The 21,785-nt window shown below is 44.0% G+C and overlaps 1 protein-coding gene across 1 annotated transcript; it reads right to left on the bottom strand.

Moving 5' to 3' along the window:
* Positions 1 to 9,637: 9,637 nt before the first annotated feature.
* Positions 9,638 to 21,499, bottom strand: LOC134401401 (serpin B11-like). Its single transcript, XM_063130303.1, has 8 exons — positions 21,487 to 21,499; positions 20,559 to 20,743; positions 17,993 to 18,043; positions 16,683 to 16,826; positions 14,103 to 14,220; positions 13,738 to 13,871; positions 11,650 to 11,805; positions 9,638 to 10,797 (listed from the first exon to the last, which is right to left on the bottom strand). Exons 2-8 carry the CDS (start codon positions 20,724 to 20,726, stop codon positions 10,390 to 10,392), a joined length of 1,179 nt encoding a protein of 392 aa, XP_062986373.1. The 5' UTR covers positions 20,727 to 20,743; positions 21,487 to 21,499; the 3' UTR covers positions 9,638 to 10,389.
* Between the last annotated feature and the right edge of the window lie 286 nt (positions 21,500 to 21,785).

Below are 21,785 nucleotides of genomic sequence, written 5' to 3'. Positions count from 1 at the left end.
TGACTTCTGTCAGGGAGGCTGTAGCTGCACTTCAAATCCTGCAATTAGCAGTGGGTTAGACTATGTGATAAACAAGGTCCCTCCCAATTCTATAATTCTAAGTGCTTTATATGATATTGGGTAGGGCTGTGCACGGACCCCCGATCCGCAACTTCCGGATCGGGTCTGCTCCACCCTGCGTCAATCTGCCTATGGTCCGCTCAGCTGCGGAGCTCAGGATCTGAATCAGAGCTCCGTGGCGGTGGCAGGTAAGGCTCCCCTACCCTCTCACAACTTACCTGCCTCCATCATGGTCAGGCGGTGGCTTCAACTGAGGCCAAGGACTCAAACAGGAAGACCAGGCCATAGTCGCGGCCTGGTCTTCTGGTTTGAATCCTCGGCCTCAGTTGAAGCCACTGCCAGACTGCGATGGAGCCAGGTAAGCCGCCCTCCCCCTGCCCCCTTACCTGGCTCTGCCGCCATCACTGCACAGACTGCGGCAGTGCCAGGTAAGCCCCCACTTACTTTTTTTTTGGAGCTCCAGATCAAGGTGAAGGATCCACTTTGTCTCGATCCACAGCTCCCCGACCCGATCCGTCTCCGCCTTTGTCGGAGGTGAATTAGGCCACCTTGCTATCGCTACTCTGATCCGAAGCCTTAATATTGGGGACAGGGACAGCACAGTGGTTCCTCTGCCACGCTCTTCACTCAGAGCTTCTGGGCATGGGGAAAAGTAGAAAAGAGCTAGAGGCTGTTTAGGGTCAAGCAGTAAAACTCATCCTATGGATTACTTCCCTACTGTAGTCTTTTAGGACAGTTTCCTTTTACTTTGGTTGCATTCACACATAACACAAAACCATTGGGCTCATGCACTCCCCTCTCTCTTCTCCTCTGGCATGGCTGTGAAGGGGAGATCATAAGCCTTGGCTTTCTGATTTATTTGCTGCTGCTGCTGGCAAAAGCAATGCATAATTTTACTGGCACAGAAGTTGTAGTAGTTACACACCATGTTGACAAACAGTTTTAACACAGGGCTACAAAGGGCTGAATGTGGCCAATTGTTCCAGAATGACATCAGGGTTGCTGCAAGGACTGTCATCCCTTTTGAATCAAACCCTTACAAGTCCATCCAGTCAATTATGCAATATTCACATATAAATGTGGGTTATCTTCTTTTGCTTTGAGTTGGCAGTACCCTCAGCCAAGAGATATTTATTCATTTATTTTATTACATTTATATCCCTTTTTCCTCCAAGGAACCCAAAGCGGCGTACACCTCCATAATCTTCCTCCTCTCCACGTTATCCTCAAAACAACAACCCTGTGAGGTAGGTTGGGCTGAGAGTATAAGGAAGAGGCACAGCTCAGTGGTAGAGCCCCTGCATTGCATGAGGAAGGTACCAAGTTCAACCCCTGCCAACTCCAGGTCGGGATGGGAAAGTATCCTGCCTGAAACCCTGGAGAGCCACTTCCAGTCAGTGTCAACAATACTGGGTTAGATGGACTGGTGGTCTGACTCAATTTAAAGCAGGTCTTGTGTTCTTGAGCCTAAGCACTGTTCTTTGTAAAACTGATGACACAGGTGAAAGAAATGGTCTTGCTCCACTGCAATAGGTCCATGGAAAAAAGCAAGCTTCCCCTCTTCAAGAATGGATGTCTCTGGACTTTCAGTGTCATGTTATTTTTCCACTCTGCCAATATATAATCAGCATCCTTCACATGAACAGGCTGGAACTACTGTGGATCTAGAAATATTGATAGTTTGGAACTTGTTTTGCCCTGTGGACACTATCTCTTCATCTGTCTTAACAGATGTATGCATAATCCAGGATATTGTTTGTAAGGTGAGGATGTGCAACTTCGTTTGACAAAGGAATTAGCTAATCTCCAAAACAGAAATTATGCAGCTTATTCAGACAGTTACACTAGTTCCCCGTGTGAGCACAGCACAGGGCGTGGTGTGTAATATGAGGGCATGTACATATGCAACCTTGTCTTGCACAAGAACCTGTGTCAGCTGCCTAATGGCCAAAGAGAAATCCCTTGTTTACTAAGAACAGTTTCCAATACATCTCTTATAGATTCTGAAGAACTATGGTTCTGTCAAGCAAATGCTCATGAAGGACAGTCAGATTATTTCAGGTTCTCCAACAACAATTCATACAGGCTGCCACTCATTTGCTGCATTCACACAATAATTTCCAGTTGCATGTACCTTAAAAGGTGGAGAAAGGAGATACACATGGACCTGGAAGCCATGATGAACAATGTAACTGCACTGCTAAGAAACACACAAATGCACACACGCACGCACGCACACACACACTTGCTTTCAGCACTGATATTTTCATATTTTAAACATTGCGTACCATGCAACACCCACATAACATACCCTCTGGGGGACCCTCCCTCGTGCGGTTAAGGAGGCGGAATACATAATATATTTTAAATGTCTCCTGAAGACATATCTTTTTACACAGGCTTTCCCTGGCCTTTAATGTAGCTGGTTTTATACTGCTTTTTAAACTTCTTAATTTTAAAAATATGTGCACAGCCCAGAGAGCTTTGGCTGATGGGCAGTATAAAAATGTAATAAATAAATAAATTTGGCCCAATCCACACTGAAGCACATTTTAATGTGCACGGTTGTTGCAGATGCAGAATTCCAATCAGTTTGCACGATCCTACTGGAAATAAAATGTTCACAGTGTGACTTTTGAAATGGGTTTTAAGTTGTGGTTTCCATCTTTTCATATGGCACAACAGGTTCTTGTTTCATACGTGGACAGCAGTTACAGAATTATTATTATTATTATTATTATTATTATTATTATTATTATTATTATTGCATTTATATCCCACCTTTTTTTCCTCCAAGGAACCCAAGGCGGTGTACATCTCCATTTTATCTTCACAATTATTATTATTATTATTTATTTATATAGCACCATCAATGTACATGGTGCTGTACAGATTACACAGTAAATAGCAAGACCCTGCCGCATAGGCTTACAATCTAATAAATAATAACCCTGTGAGGTGGGTTGGGCTAAGAGTGTGTGACTGGCCCAAAGTCACCCAGTGGGTTTCCATGGCTGAGTGGGGACTAGAACCCAGATATCCCGTAGGTTTTATTACCCTGTTTCTTATTTGAATGAGAAGGGCCAGATGTGTGAGCTTCACAAGACTCAAGTAGGGGAGATTTGCACTTCAAAACACACAGAGACTAGGGAAGGGACAGTGTGTGCTGATTGTTGATTAGATAGACATCTTCTGAAATTGCTTTTTGCGAGTGGCTGCTTTGTTTCCTTGAAAAACAACATTTTTAAAAATTCATTGCGAGAAAACCACTGGACATATGTGTCTGAAATTTTCAACACATGATGATCATTAGGGCATATGTAAGTTGACAAAAATACATGTTTGTCTCATGAAAAATGAGAAAGTTATAGCCCTTTGAATTGACTGGATTGCCTGAAAAATCACATTTTAAAAAATTCATTGCGAGACAACCGCTGGACATATGTGTCTGAAATTTGGAACACATGACTAGCTCAATGCCATCTGTAAGCTAACCAAGTTTCACATTTCTATCTTGAAAACTAAAAAAGTTATAGGCGTTTATTTTTTCCAATGCAAGTCAGGGGGAAAGATTTGAACATATGAATCTCGCTTCGGATTCATATCCAAACCAAATCGACTTGAACCAAATTGGCCCAATTTGGAAGGTCCAAATCAAGGTCCGAACCGAAATGAGGGGTCCATGCACAGCTCTAGATGTGAGGCCTCCACTGTGCCAAATGGGCGACATTATCCCCAGAGCTACACTTTGTAGGCCACACTTTGTATTGTTGGCAGCCAAAGGCCAGGTGAAGATACATGAGTTAGGCCTTGCTACACAGGCTCGAAGCAGATTCCATTCTGGCTTCTACAATGTACAGTACTCTGGAATTCTGGCACAGCTGAATGAAATATGCCTGTATTCCAGCAATACAATTCTAACTGGAATCAAAGGGTTCTGCTCTTCTCTTTTTCAACTGTGGAAGAGGGTTAGATTTTAAAATTGCTATTTATTCATTATTAATTTTGCAAGCTGTTGTTCATCAGACAAAGTCTCTCTCATGATGGAAAAACCCATGCTCTGTGGTGAGATCAGGTGACAATCCTTAATTATTGTCTGTCATTGCTTCAGAACTGCCAGCAGTGACTAGCAGGCACACATCTTTGTTCCGGAAGTTTACAGCCTGAGGTCAGAGAAACAGAATTATCCTATGAAGAAACATCCCCTTAAATAGGGCATTCCCCCAATCCTTTTTTTAAAAAATAATTTTCATGTGTGATCTAATTTCAAGGAATTCACATATTTCAAACACTGTGCAGCTTTTGCCCTTTTCAATCATGTAGGGACAGGTGATAAAAAGAATGTCCTAGGGGATGCTACACAATGGCCCTGTTCAGAACACACCTTAAACCCTGTTGGTTTTGGTTAAGCAGAAGGGTTTAAGGTGTTTTGTTCGATGCATTTTGCTAAACCCTGCTCACTCACTAACCACAGTCAGATGATCTGCAGCAGGGTTAGCGGCTCTAACTGTGGCTTAAAGTGTTGCATGTGACAGCAAGTCTTGTGGTTAAGTGCTAACCCCAGAGAACCACAGTTTCGCTAACCACAGAGCCTGAAATGTCGCCTGAACAGGCCCGGTGTGTGTGTTTGTGTGTTCATGCACGGGCACGCACAGTTTCCTTATATACTTTAGGCACTGCGTGATATTGGACTAGTTCTAGCTAGGTAGTTGCAAGAGTTCCTGTTGCTGTTCTGTTTTTGTTTGAGAGAGACAAACACATTCTTTTCTAGATTCCTGACCATTGTGCTGTTTAAAGGAGGGAGTTCTGAAGAGGGAGACAGACACAGAAGCAGAGAGGATAAATCTGAGGTGTGCTGAGAGAAGACAGGCAAGGGGAGTGTCAGCAGCGGTATCATTCTGCCTGCCCACAGTTACCCTTCAGCAGGTGCTCCACCATCAAGGGTCAGGGACTGAGGCCTACAGGCCCGGACTGCATAACCAGAAAATAAGTGTTAAATGAGAAGCCCACACATGTGGCTCATATAATATTTGGAATCCATTTCTTTCTATTTTAACATTTAGAGCATTTATTTTGCATATCTTTTATATTGTGTAACCTATAGGGCACATTTACAAGTAAGAAAGCATGTACAGCTTTTAGCTTTCATTACACAATGTTCCAGCTCTATTCAGTAGGCTAATTTACTCACACGTCCTCTTTTGTTTGTTTGCTCTAACCAGTTGTGAGGGCTCCTCCTTTGTTTCAGAACTAGCAGCAGTGTGTCTGTTTCGGAAGCTCACAGCCTGAGGTCAGAGAAACCAGAATTATCTCACGAAGAAACTTCCCTTTAAATAGGGCATTCCCCCAATTAAAAAACAAAACTCATGTGTGATCAGATTTCAAGGAATTCACATTTTAAATATTTCAAACAGTGTGTATCGGCTTTCCCCCTTTGCAATCATGCAGGACAGGTGATAACAAGAATGTCCCAGAGGATGCAACACAATAGGCCTGTACAGAAGATGCCTTAAACCCTGCTGGTTAAGGCTTTTAATCAAGCAGTAGGGTTTAAGGTGTCTTGTGCAAGGCGTTTTGCTCACTCACTAACCACAGTCAGACTACCTGCTGCAGGGTTAGTGGCTATAACTGTGGCTTAAAGTGTTGTGTGCAGAGAACCACAGTTTTGCTAACCACAGAGCCTGAAGTGTCATCTGAACAGGCCCTGTATGTGCATGCACAGTGTCAGTATATACTTTAGGCACTACATGGTACTAGACTAGTTCTAGCTAGGTACAAGCAGGAGTTCCTGTTGCTATTCTGTTTTTGTTTGACAATAACATTCTTTTTGAGTTTCCTGACCAATGAGCTCTTTAAGGGCCAAACTAAATGTCCCTTTGTTCCTCTAAGGGCCAAAAACGTTCCTAAATCTTCCTCAATCTAAATGTTTCAACTTTTATTTAGTCTCCTACAAGGATGTGTTCCCCCAGATTGAACCAGGACTGTGGCATTTCAGAAAAGGAGGCTTTAACACACACCCCGCACACGCACACACACACATTTTCATTCCAAAATTCCACTCCCTGAGATGAGAATGGGGTGGAGTGAGGAAACATCAAGCCTTCTCTCCTGAAGTATCACAGCCCCACTCTAAATAGGATCAATGTGTAATTGTAGGAGAATAAATCAAAGTAGAACACATAGCTCCTCCTCTATTTGAACATTTAGAAAAGGTGCGTATAACTGTTGAAGCTCTGGTCAATAGATGGAATCAAGACCTAACTAGAGCTAACATCCTCAAACATCCTCTACAATCCACTTCTAACTGGGCACCCTGGTATACAGAAGATCTCAGAGAGTTGAAGCGGGAAGGATGATGACTAGAGTGCCGATGGTGGAAATCTCGACTCATATCTGACAAGACACAACATAGAAAACATCTTCGTTCCTATGTGGTGCCAATAAATTCAGCAAAGAAAGCTTTCTCCTCTGCACACATTGCATCTGTGAATTTGCATCCAGCAGGACTGTTCAGGGTGGTGAGAGGTCTAACTCAGACACCTTCCCCCCTGAAACCAATTTTAGAGCCTTCGGTAGTTTGCTGTGATGTCTTTAATGATCATTTCACAGATAAAATCTCTTGGATAAGAACCAACATAGATGCCATCATTATAGCAGAAGTTGACAATGGAGTGTCCAGCAACTCCGCAAGTAGGATTACACTAGATCAGTTTCAGTTGGTGAGTACCAAGGATGTGGACAAGCTGCTTGTAGGAGTGAAGAGAACTTGCCCTCTTGTTCCCTATCCTTCATGGCTGGTCGTCCAGGAAGAAGATGCAGTTAGACAACAATTACAACATATTATTAATGCATCTCTTAGAGAGGGGAGTTTTCCATCATGCTTAAAAGAGGCGGTAGTATGACCACTTTTTAAAAAGCCTTCTCTGGACACCCTGGACCTTAATAATTACAGACCAGTATAAAATCTTCCAGTTTTGGGCAAAGTGATCGAGAAGGCAATTGCCTTCCAACTCCAAGCAGTCTTGGGTGATACAGATTTTCTAGACCCATTTCAAACCGACTTCAGAGCAGGATATGGAGTTGAGACAACTACAGTCACATTAGCAGATGATCTACACCTGAGTGTGTCCCTGCTGGTACTTTTGGACCTCTCAGTGGCTTTCGATACCATCGACCATGGTATCCTTCTGGATTGCCTGAGGGAACTGGGAATCAGGGTCACTATGCTTCAGTGGTTCCAGTCCTACCTCTCAGGCAGATTCCAAATGGTGATGCTTGGGGATAGCTGCTCCTCAAAGAAGGAGCTGCTGTGTGGGTGTACCACATGGTGCCATCCTTTCCCTAATGCTATTTAATAATTACATGAAACCGCTGGGATAGATCATCCGGAGGCATGGGGCGGGGTGCTATCAGTATGCTGACGACACCCAAATATATTTCTCTGTACCTTCGACAACAGCGTCAGCAAAGGATAGTGTGTTTCCTCTGAATGAATGCTTAGAGGTGGTAATGGGCTGGATGGGGAAAAACAAACTGAAGCTGAATCCAGACAAGACGGAGGTGCATAATCTCAAGGGCCCTAACCTGTGTTTAGCGGTGTGTCAATCAGTTATGGATGAGGTTACACTCTCCCTGAAAGACTGCATTTGCAGTTTGGGGGTGCTTCTGGATCTGTCACTCCAAATAACAGCCCAGATAGATGTGATGTCCAGGAGTGCCTACTCTCAGCTTCGGCCAATACACCAGCTGCACCCCTTCCTAGAGTTGGAGGACCTAAAGACGGTAGTGCATGCACTGGTAACTTTGAGGCTCAACTTCTGCAATGTGCTCTACATAGAGCTACCTTCGTACCTAGTCCAGAAACTTCAACTAGTTCAAAATAGGTTGGTCACCAGTACACCTTGGATGACCATATTACACCAACTTTAAAATCATTTCACTGGCTGCCAATTAATTTTTAGGCGAAGTATAAAGTGTTGGTTATTACCATTAAAGCCCTACATGGTTTGAGTCCAGGTTACCTGCAGGATCGCCTTCTCCCATACAATCTGCCCTGCACATTCATGTCCTCTGGCAAGGGTTTACTCTAGTCAGCCACAACTAGCCTGGCAACTGTTACCCAGAGGACCTTTTCTTCTGCCACCCCCAGACTGTGGAATGGCCTACTGGAGGAGATTTGTCAGCTTAATGCTCTCTCCGACTTTAAGAGAGCCATAAAGTCTAGCCTCTTCCTGAAAGGCGGGTAATAAATATATGTTGATGATGATGATGATGATGATGATGATGATGATGATGATGTCACATTTGCAGGACCCTCATACGGAAGAAGGCCTTCAAAGAGCTGACCTTGTTGATTTTGAAATAATGTAAAAATGTGGAGAGAGGGGTACAAGTAGCAGCCTACAAATGTGCTCAAATGTGGCAGGACTGCAGAAATAGCTGGTCCATGTACCAAGTGAGCAATGATTCCTATGAATGGGTGACACTCATGCATCATAGGTGAAGCATGGGGAGATGTTTTGAGGTGAGCAAGTCAGGACCAATCAGGAGGCAAGAATGAGAAGGAAGCCATATGTCAGGACCAAAAGATACAGAAAGAGTTGAGAACTCTCAAAGATCCTGTTTCTCAAGCAAGGCTTTAATGAAAAAGGAAGCTCCTCTACATTCCATCCTGTTCAGGAGGATCCATTGAGCAGGACCCATACACTAATGATGGGGCTGTTTATCCTATTGCCCTTGGCAGCTGCCCTTTACAACACTGAAAAGATGTGAGTGTCTGCTCTCCCCAAAGCATTGTAAATAGATCCTAATTTTGTTTCATAGCTTCTCCCTAGAGTGAGAAGGATTGGGTGAGAAGTCAAGAAGGACCATCCCCTCGGACCTATGGAAAACAGAGTTTAAGTTAGGGATGAACACTACATCAGGATCGGATTAAGGGATGGGCAAGCCTTAGAAATCACTGAATTCTCCAGCTTGATTAATATCAGAGCTAGAGAAGTCTTCTTTGCTGCAGACCATCTCCTAGGAAAACCGGGGCTGGAGGCAAAGGCACACACACACAAGGGATACTCATAGCCCAAGGGTCCCCTATTGGGGAGTGGACAATAACCACATCTGCATTTTCCCTATGGGCAGCTCTTCATACCAGAGTCCTAGCAAAGCAAGAGAAACAGTATTGTTTTGCTTGTTCGGTGGGTTTAAGAGATCACCTTTTGAAAATTGGTGAGTGGGAAAAGTTCTGTGGGGTTTGCTAGATGTCATCCACAATTGGTTCAGCAATGAACCAAGCTACTTACCGATTTGGGGGTAAATAGTACTGTGCAATTCTAAACCAATCAAATGGAAGTTGAAGAGAACTTGTCCAGAGTAGCAGAAAATACTTCAAGACCACTTTCTATGATATTAGATTGATCCCATTGTATCACCCATTGTATTTTTTGCAGTCCTTCAGCTGAAAAGGATGCAAATTGAATTGTTCTTGTATGTTAATCAATACAAACACCAGTTTTTTTTAATGTTCTGCTTTATTGAGATACTGTTGTTGCTATATTGCAGCTTTCAAGAATTTTCACATTAGACTTGGCAACTGTACAAAGCCGTACGAGAGGCGTTTCAATTCTTTAGAAGAGAGAGAAACTGCTCAAAAGAGAGGAAAGCACCAAGGAGTTGATGGTGGAGGAAAAGGCATGGGGCCAATTGGGTAAACCCCAGAACGCCAGTTCCCCACCCCAGATTTAGACAATGGTTGCCTTCCAGCTAAGCATAATAACAATAATGGTAATAATGAGACAGCCTCAGAAAGTGCTGAAGACAATGGTATGGTTTTCTTTAAGGTGCTACAAGGAGGAATTCCTCGCTCAGGAGACCAAGGCTGACTAGTGTGAATGATGAAATTTTGGTTTACTTGAAACATGTTGTGCATAAGAAGAGAAAACTGGAGCAATTTCTTAAATCAATCACACCATTTTCTTCAACTCTCTTATTTGGGGTGTTTTTTCTGTTCTTTTTTAAGGGTGGGGTTAGAATTGGTGCTGCTCTCTCCTCCCCTCACAGATGTGTTCATCTGGTTAAAGCCCAGATGTACATGGTCTTTCCCTTCTCACTGCAGAGCAGAAGAAGACTGACCCACAAAGGACTCGTGTGTTAGTGAGTTTTCCGAGGTAAGCAAAAGAGAGATCAATCTTGGGATTTTGTGCTTTTTCTTAAGAGGGCAGAAAGTGGTAACATAAGCCAGATAGAAGATTGAATTAAGAACATATTCATTTCTTTCAATTCTGTAACATCTTGGGTTCACAGCAAATATTAAGGTGCTTGTTGTTATTTGAACACCTATTTTGGTGAGAAATATTTGCCAGTGAAGAGGAAGCAGCCTGTTGGATTGTGTCTTATAAAGAATAGAAATGAGTGATCACCTCTAAACTCAGAAGGAAGCGGCACGCTCATTGTAACTATTCCCACACCAGAGGCAGCTGTTGCCCCTGTGCCTTCCTCAGTGACTTCAATACAAGACGTTTGAATGGCCATGGATGCAAACAGGTCAGGGCTTCCTGACATGCCAGATAAATCAGCCTTTCCTCGAGTAAACAGGTCAGTCATCCCAAGATCACTTAAAGCTTCTATGAGCTCATACTTTTCTTCCAGCTTGAACTTTGGTAGAAAAAGCCTCACTGTTTGTTGTCGCATGTTTGCTGAACTGGTCCATTCTTTTAATTTTGCATAGGTGAGCTCCCTTTGGAGCTGGCAGGGAAAAACAGAGAAACCAATGTCAACGTCAGTGAAAGGTATATTGTGTGAGACAAAGAGGAAGATTCATTCATTACAGTAAGGCCAATCATAATTCTCCAAAGCTGCAAAATAATTTGCAACAAACTTTTGCTTGTAAAATGCTGTATCACTAGGTTTTTCTGGGGAAATATGATTTTGTCAAAAATATTCAATACCAAGCCCCCCCCCCCACTTCTCTCTCTCTCTCTCTCTCTCTCTCTCTCTCTCTCTCTCTCTTTGTATTTGCATTTGTAAATGAAAATGCTTTAAAACATAATGGCTGCATTTGCAGGACATGTGGGACCATAGTTTAGCATGATGGGAATGAGAAGGAAGATGCCATACAGTGTGTGAACCTGAGGCGATCTGTGGTTCATTCCTGCTGTAGTTCATTCATGATACTTGTTACAGTCACATGTGAATGCAGCAAGAAGAAACTCCGGATGATTGAAAAATGCACTAAATATTTTTAACATCTGCAGTATCTTTAGTAGTACAATCCACTTTTACTACCTGCATCCAAAGATATGCCAGCCTTAACAGGTACTGGCGTACTGGACCTATAGGATTACTGTGCCGAATGTTAAAATTATAAAACTAAACCCAAATTGATATTCAAGAGCCATTTAATAATAGAAACTATTGTTCAGATATCCCTAGGAGTTTACAATGGTTTTTTTTTTTTTTTTTTTTTTTTGAAGATGGGGTAGATGAGAGAGGATATTTTGAATGATTTATCCCATTTTTCTTCTTGGTGAACAGACAAAGTTTTAACAGTTCATTTAAATTCCTTTGTTAACTATTTCAGATATTGAACCAAATTACCTGGCACAGAGGTCCTTTGACATCTGGCAGAAGGATTATCATACTTAGCACACCATTGTCATATGGAAGGTCAAGGATTTGCATTGCTGGGTTTGTTATTTTAGCCAGTTTAAATTTACCCTGCTGAAACATCATTCGTACATTTTTGCTGTGTGTCTGTAATAAATGAAGCAGCAGTTAAAGGTAAAGTAGCAGTGTTACAAAAAAAGTGGCAGTATAGACCTGTTGTGACAATGCGCTAAGCCTTGCTTAGGCCACTAACCCTTTTGCAGCAAATGGTTGTTGAACATGTTTAAACCCTGGTTATGTTGCCACCATGGTAAGGAATAATAAAAATGTTTAGCTCAAAGTGCTTAAGCACTGTGGCTTACCATGTCTTCAGATGAAATATTTATTTAATTATTTACTTACAGTATTTCTATACAGCTCCCTATCCTGGGTTTTCGGAGCAGTGAACAAATGAGGTAAAAGAATAATCAAAAATTAAAATATTAATTTTAAAAGAACAGGTGCAGATTAAACCACGGCTGGTCATTCTAGGAAGGCTTCTTGGAACAATAATGTTTTCAGGAGGTGCCGAAAACAATAAAACATTGGTGCCTGCTTGATGTCTAATGGCAGGGAGTTCCTCAAGAACCACCTCTGCCAGCTTGGTCAGGGAGGATGCTGGGCATCAGAGTGGGTGGTACACCAGCAGCATCCCTAATCTGCCCGTATGGCCCAATAGCGGGTACCACCCCTCCAGGCCTGCTCCAAGGTAAAGTGGTTTCCTGGTGATAGAGATGGAGGTTCTGTGAATCATGGTCACCTCTACCCTTCCTGGCCCTCCAATCTATGTTGGTGCTGCACTGAGAACCCAGGTGGGCAGAGCTGTGTCAGATGAACCCCGGCCAGCTCACGCACCCAAATCTCAGTAAGGCACACTAGGTCAGCCTTCTCATCTAGGATTAGATCATGAACAAGTGGGGTCTTATTGCAGACTGATCTGGCGTTAAACAGCAGCACCGCAAGACAGGAGGGCTCAGTGGATGAGCTACCAGGTAGATGAGAATTTAAGGAGGTGGTAGAAGGGGACCAGTGCAAAGACACCTGTGGTCTACTTTGATGTCACAACCCCTTCCTCCTGCCATATCTCCTTCTACCACATGTCACTGGAATAGAGGCACTCCCTCCATCAGGATTTCCCAGGAACATCCTTACCACACTAGAACCATAAATTCTCAACACCCACTCACTATTCAAATGTATCGTCAACCATTCAACACATACACTCTACTCATCCAACAGTCACCCACTAGTCAAACTAACACTGTGACAGTTGTAGCTTGTGTTTAACCAGCTGCTGTTCACATCTGGGACATCAGGCCTGCCAACCAAGCAAGTAACAGAAAGAATAGATAAAGTGCTTGTTTCCCAGCCAACACTCTCCTTCCAGTTAGTTCATGCTCATTCCAGTTGCCACCTGGAGTGTAAACATACTTTTCCCCCTAGCCCTTACTCAAGGGAAGCCCCTACTTCAACCATCAAAGGCTCCCACCCTGGGCAGATGAGGCAGCTCTAACCCATGAACCTCTCACTCTGGAGGGGTAATCAATAGAAGTAAATAAATCTGCTGGGAGGAGGTCCCAGCTCCCACTCAGGGACACCTCCCTCACACTAACCAGCTGATCAATAAACAAGCAAGGAGTAAAACAGCCCCAGGAAGAGAGAGAAAGAAACATCCTCGCCCTCATGGCATCCCAAAGGGGCATACCGATGGGGCGCCCCCCTTTGGGGACACCTCTTCCAGGAACACCCACCATTAGCAGGGCAGTTCAAATCTTTGTGATGCCTCAAGGCCTCTGTGGGCTTAGAGACAGCACTCTGTCCCAGTTTGCTAGAGAAAAATGTTGGCAAAACAATGTGGTTGGCCAGTTGCAAAAAATACCAATGTTTTAAGTTCTTAGTCCAGACCACTTTCTGCCATGCCAGGAAAAATGATGTGTGCCCCACCATGTACAAGAAGGCAGCTGGGATTTTTGGATGGACTGACGGCTCGTGTATTTAACTTCCCATATCCCCCCCCCCCAGGTTGTAGATATACAGTACCTCATCAGTATAAAAAGGTGCTTCACATGTGTCTTCTTCTTTAAATCCCTGCTGCCACTTCCCTTTGAAGTATATAGCATTCACTAGGACCAAGACGTCTGATGGACTAAATGATCGATGAGGTTTGATTTTACCTTTTCAAAAATGAATTCAAGGGAAAATATTACCTTGAGATGGGTCTGCATTTTCAATTAGTTACTGATTTTTGTACTGTAATGTTGAACAGAGTTAGAAAGGTGCACAGAAAATGTCAAACTAATCCAGAATTAGCAGCAAACAACCAAAGAGTAGAAGTTTATGTCTTTTATCTTTCTACACTGTAAGGCGTAGACAGTACTGTCTGCAACCTTTCTATGTCCCCTTACCATTTGTCTGGCTTTCAACCCAGGAATGAATCTTCTTACTGGCTTCCTCAGTTGCATGCAAAAAGTCAACTCTTTCCAACTCAGCATTGTACAGCTCTTTTGTGCATTGTAAATATCGCTGCCCAGAATTAAAAAGAAAGGGGGGAAATATAATATATTAGCTCTTGATCAGCTGTAATGTAGAACAAAAAAGCACCAAACCAGATGAAATTATTTTCACTAAGTCCCATTTAAACCAACAGAACAAGCCAGTTGTCACTAAAATGTCTTTTTGGTCTAATGACATGTCAGTCGTGGATCAGGGACACTGGATTGGAACCATTGATTATTAGGGGAAACAGCATTTCTAAATTGATGTGGTCCAAGCTGTTCATGTGATGGGAAGAGGTGTGAAAAGCTTTTGATACCATCAACCAGGGTATCTTTTTGATTAGGCCTGGGAGGCACAGTGTTAAATTCGTTCCAGTCCTTTCTAGAAGAGTGGTTCTGAAGGTGGTACTCCACCTACGGCCATTAGACTGTGGGGTGCCGCATGGTTCTGTCTTGTCCCCGATGCTTTTTCATGGCTACATGAAACTGTTGGGGGACATCATCAGGCGGTTTGGGATGAAGTGTTGGAAATGTGAAGAACAAGAAGGAACCTTTTACCACATGTGATGGTCTTGTAAAAAAGCAAAAACCTATTGGGTTAAAATACACTCATTAATGCAAAAAATCTTAAAGACAAATAAAAAAATGAAACCAGAAGTATTTTTGCTTGGACTTATGGATGATCAATTAAAAGAAAAAAGTCTACTACTTCAATATATGGCAGTAGCGGCGAGATTACTATATGCTCAATTCTGGAAGAAAACCCAAGTACCAACAATGGAAGAACGGCTTCTCAAGGTGTTGTAGCTGGCGGAGCTGGCGAAATTAACGGTGCTAATAAATGAAAAATCAATAACTTCATTTGTAAAGGACTGGAAACTTTGGATTGAGTATATACAAAAACTGAAAAAGAATTATTTCTTTGTATGTGAATTTTATATTTAATTGGTGTTTTTTTCTTCTTTCTTTCTTTCTTTTTTTTATTTTCCCCCTTTATTTCATTATTTCTTTTTTATGTAATTTTGCGCTGGCTGAATTGAAATAATTTATGGTCATCGTCTGATATGAAGATCGCTTCAAATGGAATATAGCCTTATGTATATATATGGTTTTTTATTAGATGTATTGTATAAGTTGTTACGTATTCTGTATTGTTTCCTCCCTTCCGTATGTGTTTTGCTTTTGTAGAAAATAATAAAAGTATTAAAAGTCAAGAAGAAGAAGAAGAGTGGTTCTGAAGGTGGTGCTTCACCCATGGCCATTAGACTGTGGGGTGCCGCATGGTTCTGTCTTGTCCCCGATGCTTTTTCACAGCTACATGAAACCGGTGGGGGACATCATCAGGCAGTTTGGGCTGAAGTGTCATCAGTATGTGAATGATACTCAGCTCTACCTCTCGTTTTCATCTTCACTTCCCAGGGAGGCTGTGGAAGTCTTGATCCAGTATCGTAGAGTGGGTTACCTTCACCCCCTAAAATACCAAGTGTGCAGTCTGGGAGTCCTCCTGGACTCGGGGCTAACGGTAGAAGCCCAGGTGGCTGAGGTGTCAAGGAGAGCATTCTACCAGCTTAGGCTGATATGCCAGCTGTAGCCCTACCTGGAGAGGAAGGACCTTGCCTCAATTAACTATGCACTAGTCACGTCCATACTGGACTACTGTAATTTGTTATATGTGGGGCTGCATTTGAGGATGGTTCAAAACTTCAGTTGGTTCCAAAGGTGGTTGCCTGAGTATTGGTGAAGGCGAGCCGATTTCATTCACATAACGCCTACATGCGCCAGCTGCACTGGTGCATTTTCGGGCCTGATTCAATGTGCTGGTTTTGACTTTTAAAGCCTTAAATGGTTTGGGGCCAAGTTACTTGAAGGATGTCTTCACCCATATCATCAGCCTCCCTGGCTTTAAGATCATAAAGGGAGGCCTTTCTCATTTGCGCGCCCATAAGAGCAGTTAGGTGGGTGATCACACATGACAGGGCCTTCTCAACAGTGGCCCCTCACTTTTGGAATAAGTTGCCCTCAGAGGTGCGCCATTCTCCATAAGAACATAAGAAGTGCCCTGCTGGATCAGACCAAGGGTCCATCTAGTGCAGCACTCTGCTCACACAGTGGCCAACCAGCCATCGGCCAGGGATGAACAAGCAGGACATGGTGCAACAGCACCCTCCCACCCATGTTCCCCAGCAACTGATGCATCATTGCAAGCTTTTAAAAAGGCATTGAAATCATATTATTTTACTGCGGCTTTCTTTGGATATGACTGCTGTTGCTGCTGTTATTGCCATTGTTATTGTTGCTGGTGGTGGTTTATTGTTGGCTTTTATTATTGCTTTGTTGTTATTTTATTGTGCTCATGTTTTTATTGCTTTAAATTTTTAACTCTTTTTATGTATTTTATTGTTGTGAGCTGACCTTAGGAGGGTGTCAGCCCTGAAAAGCAGACTTTTTTTTTTACAAATAAATAAAACATATGAAAGCATTACTTCTTACCTGATGGAATACATATCTGTCTGACACAAACAACCTATTGGCAATACTCAGTGCATAATTTTTGGTATGCTGGTTGATGGCTGATAAGAGTGCCTTGAACTGGGCATGATGTCCTCCGGGTTTATCACACTGAGTCCCTGAAACCTTCAAATAGCAAAGAAAGTTAAACCAGTCATGGTTAAAAACGTACATTCTTGTAAGTACAGCATAGGCAGCTAGAACAGGAGGATCTAAATCTAAGGAAGGGTTGCTAGGTAACCCTAGGTAAGGGGACAAGGGGGGGTCTTACCTGCATTCGTCTGTGGTCCCGCGGCTGCTTCAGTTGAGCCCGAGGACTCAAACAGGAAGACAGGGCCCAGACTTCCTGTTTGAGTCCTCGGGCGAAGTTGAAGCAGCCGTGGGACCGCGGACGGTTGCAGGTAAGGGGGAGGAGGGAGGAGGGTTTACCTGGTCCATGCGGCGACGGTGGCAGAGCCAGGTAAGGGGGCAAGGGGGAGGGGGTCTTACCTGCGTCCATCCCGGCCTGTCACTGGCTTCACTAGAGCTCGCGGCTCAACCCAGAAGTGTAGAATGCAAGCGGGGCCTACACTTTCGGGTTGAGCCGCGGGCTCTAGTGAAGCTGGCAACGTGCCGGGACGGACACAGGTAAGGGGGAAGAGGGAGGGGAGCATTACCTGGCGCCTCCCCACGCCGCTGTGGAGCTCCGATTCGGAGCCGGAGCTCCGCAGCGGAGCGGAGCCTAGGGGAAGCAAGGCGGGGCGGAGTGGGCCCGATCCGGAAGTTGCGAATCAGGAAGAGAAGAGGAACGGGGGGGGGGGGGGGGTTCCATGCACAGCCCTAATATTTTATGCCCATCCATATTTAGCTAAGAATATAAAGTTTAGAATGTCAAATAATTTAAAACTTGGAAATAAACTCTATCTAGCTTTTGTTTGGCCCATTTCATATGCCCCAGGTACTTTGCATACATTATTTCAGGAATGCCTCCAGCTGTCTTGTGAGGTCAGTTAGTATTGCACATAGGGGCAATTGGGGTTGGGGGGAGAATGGCTGGGGGCCTTAGACACATCTTTAGTTCTTTACCGAGGGCAGATTTGGACCTCAGATTGGACTTTGGATTTGGTGACTCAGATTCTTCTTCACTGTGCTACACCAAGCTGGGTGAGTTACAAGATAATTGAACCTCACTCTTGGAAATGATTATGGCTTGGGAATATCTAACATTTTGGAAGGGTAATTTGACAAGGCCTTTATGCTCCCTCCCAATTGAATTAATGATGTAGGTGGGATAAGTTGGATCGTCTTCTTACAGGCAAGTGCGTAGGGGCTCCAGTTCCATTGATCTCATTGAAGTGAAGGACCTGCAATACAAAAGATGGAATGAGAGACTAGTGTTGTTACCTGTGTAATTGGGACGTCCCCTTTCATCTTAACTTAATACTGCTAAAGCTATTCATTTTTACTGAGATTTTTAATGAATGCCACAGAACACAACATTTTAAACCACATCATACCACTGCTCTGTTTTGCTGAATTTGGGGCTTAGGGCCATTCTCCTGCAATTCCCAAGACACTTCTCTCTGCTTGTACAGGATTTGCAATGGATGCGCCTCAGAGTCTTGGCTTTCAGTTTTCCACATTACTTTCAGCATGAAGCAGTGAAGCACCTTCCTCCCCGCAAAACGGGGCCCTCACCCTCAGACCGGAGAAGCAGAAGAGGATTGGGGGGGCTTCACCTCCCCTTAAGGCAGAGGCAAAGAGGATCGGGTTAGCAGTGGAGCATCGCAGAGCAGATCAAGGTGAAGGCGGATCCTTCGCCTCGATCCGGAGCTCTGCAAAAAAGGTAAGGGGGGTTACCTGGCCCTGCCGCCGCCACCGCCCTTGCGGTGAAAGCGGCAGAGCCAGGTAAGGGGGCAAGGGAGAGGGGTGTTCTTACTTGCATCCGTCCGCAGTCTCACGGCTGCGTCAATTGAGCCCGAGGACTCAAAAAGGAAGACCAGCACTCAACTGCGGTCCAGACTTCCTGTTTGAGTCCTCGGGCTCAGTTGAAGCAGCCGTGGGACCACGGATGGACGGAGGTAAGGGGGAGGAGGGAGGAAGGTTTACCTGGCTCTGCCACTGCCGCCGCCCGTGCGGCGACAGTGGCAGAGCCAGGTAAGGGGGCAAGGGGAGGGGGGTCTTACCTGCATCCATCCTGGCCTGTCGCCGTTTTCACTAGAGCCCACGGCTCAACCTGGAAGTGTAGGCTGCAAGTGGGGCCTACATTTTCTGGTTGAGCCACGGGCTCTAGTGAAGCTGGCAATGGGCCAGGATGGAACCAGGTAAGGTGGAGGTTAGCCTTACCTGGCACCACCCCCCGCCACTGCGGAGCTCCGATTCGGAGCCGGAGCTCCGCAGTGGAGCAGGCCCTAGGCGGAGCAAGGCGGGGCAGAGTGGGCCCGATCCAGAAGTTGCGAATTGGGAAGAGAAGAGGATCGGGGGTGTCCGTGCACAGCCCTAATATTTTATGCCCATCCTTATTTAGGTTAGAATATAAAGTTTAGAATGTCAAATCATTTAAAACTTGGAAATAAACTCTTCACTGCTATCTAGCTTTTGTGTGGCCCATTTCATATGCCCCAGGTACTTTGCATACATTATTTCAGGAATGCCTCCAGCTGCCTTGTGAGGTCAGTTAGTATTGCACATAGGGTCAATTGGGGTTGGGGGGAGAATGGCTGGGAGGCTGAGCCACATCTTTGGTTCTTTACCAGGGGAGATTTGGACCTCAGTTTGGACTTTGGATTTGGTGACTCAGATTCTTCTTCACTGTGCTACACCAAGCTCGGTGAGTTACAAGATAATTGAACCTCACTATTGGAAATGATTATGGCTTGGGAATATCTAATATTTTGGAAGGGTAATTTGACAAGGCCTTTATGCTCCCTCCCCAATTGAATGAATGATGTAGGTGGGATAAGTTGGATCGTCTTCTTACGGGCAAGTCTTTAGGGCCTCCATATCCAGTGATCTTATTGAAGTGAAGGGCCTGCAATACAAAAGATGGAATGAGAGACTAGTGTTGTTACCTGTGTAATTGGGACGTCCTCTTTCATCTTAACTCAATACTGCTAAAGCTGTTCATTTTTACTGAGACTTTTAATGAATGCCACAGAACACAACATTTTAAACCACATCATACCACTACTCTGTTTTGCTGAACTTGGGGCTTAGGGCCATTCTCCTGCAATTCCCAAGACACTTTTCTTTGCTTGTACAGGATTTGCAATGGATGTGCCTCAGAGTCTTGTCTTTCAGTTTTGCACATTACTTGCAGCATGAAGCAGTGAAGCATCTTTCTCCCCACAAAACGGGGCCCTCACCCCTATCCCAGCGTATTAGTGCAGGATTGCTGCAATTGGGGTGAGGTTAAAGCCTTTCCCCAATCTTATGTGCATGGGTGAGGGTGTGTGAATACACAAATGTACGTCTCCCTTGGTCCCAGCCAACAGATGTTGCCCGCACAGCCAAAATGGCTTTGCACTCCTGTTCGAAGGAAACTGAATCCTGGGTGAGAGGTGGAAACACTGAAAGCTCTCTCTGCGCAGAGGTGGAGTGCAGGCACATCCTGGAATTTTTATTGGAAAGGTGATCCAGGAAGAGGAGGTCCTTCCTAGGAGAGATTCCACAATATTCAGGAGCAATAGCTCAGATGCTCGCATGAAAAGCTATCAATTGAATATATTTCCTGGTAATTTCACACTGCTGGGAGAATGTGTGTCCCTTAAAACACTTTTCATAAAACCTATCTTGGCTGGTTAATAATATGACCCATACAACAATACGATTAGGATAATAGGACACTTTCCATAAGCCCCATTGTGGCTGGTTTCCTACCTTCTCCAACTGCTGAGCAGTGTCACCTGCGGCTCCATATGAGACCATGGCCAAAGCTGCCGCGACACTTAGTGGGGAGATGAAGAGGTTTTCCCTATGGTCCTCTTTCATGATTTTTTTAATTAAATCCAAACCAAATTCATTGATTGCATCAATGAGGGTAGTCATGATGGAACTGATGATACCTGAGACAAAAAATGACAGAATCATTCCTCTGTTACCCTGCTCAGTCTTTTAAAATAAAGACAAATGAGGAAAGTTGGACGGTATTGTGTGCCTTCAATATCAGGTCAAGGATTGGGAGGTATTTGTGTTATTTCCTAATAACCTGTCAGACTTCTGTCAGGGAGGCTGTAGCTGCACTTCAAAGCCTGTATTTAGCATTGGCTTAGAACAGATGGTAACCAAGGTCCCTCCCAATTCTATAATCATAAGTGCTATATATGACATTGGGGACAGGGACAGCACAGTGGTCCCTCTGCCCCTGTCTTCACACAGAGCTTCTGGGCATGGGGAAAAGCAGAAAAGAGCTACAGGCTGTTTAGGGTCAAGCAATAAAACTCATCCTATGGATTACTTCCCTACTGTGGTCTTAGGATTGTTTCCTTTTACTTTGGTTGCATTCACACATAACCCGAAACCATTGGGCTCATGCTCTCCCCTCTCTCTTCTCCTCTGGCAACGCTCTTCAAGTGCAAGACCCATTCATTTCAGCTGGGGCTTTTTGCATGATACACCTACATTGTAGAATATTCTATCTATTATGTCAATCTTCTTTATAAATACAATTGTTCTATAGTATTTGTAAAAGGCCCTATTTTCTGGAAACACAATGTCCTACTTTACAAGTTGCTAAACCAAATGAAAAACATTAAAAAAAAAGAAACCTTCATTTTACTCAAGAGAGCAACACTTATATGAAACATACCTTTTCCCCTGTGGAAGCGATGCTTGACAGGTATTTCTGATATGGTGCCATCCTACCGAGTCACTGATATTTAAAGCTGTAAATTTGCATACAGTTTAGTGTTTTGCATACATGTGCAATTCCGGAACTTCCTGGGACCTGCATTCATGATCGTGGAGATGCTAAGGAATTTGTGCAAGAGCAAGTCAAGCCACTTTCAGTTATTGCAGACACCTACAACAGCTGACTGACACATGTTGTAAGTTGTGATTAAAAATGAGGCAGACTTTCCTCCCAGTTTCTGGAGTGGGTTGCTTTGT

This window comes from Elgaria multicarinata, chromosome 7 (assembly GCF_023053635.1).
Source record: "Elgaria multicarinata webbii isolate HBS135686 ecotype San Diego chromosome 7, rElgMul1.1.pri, whole genome shotgun sequence".
In the NCBI taxonomy this organism is placed as follows: domain Eukaryota; kingdom Metazoa; phylum Chordata; class Lepidosauria; order Squamata; family Anguidae; genus Elgaria; species Elgaria multicarinata.
The sequence above is the reverse complement of the archived record's forward strand: the minus strand, read 5'-3'. Positions and strand labels throughout refer to the sequence as shown.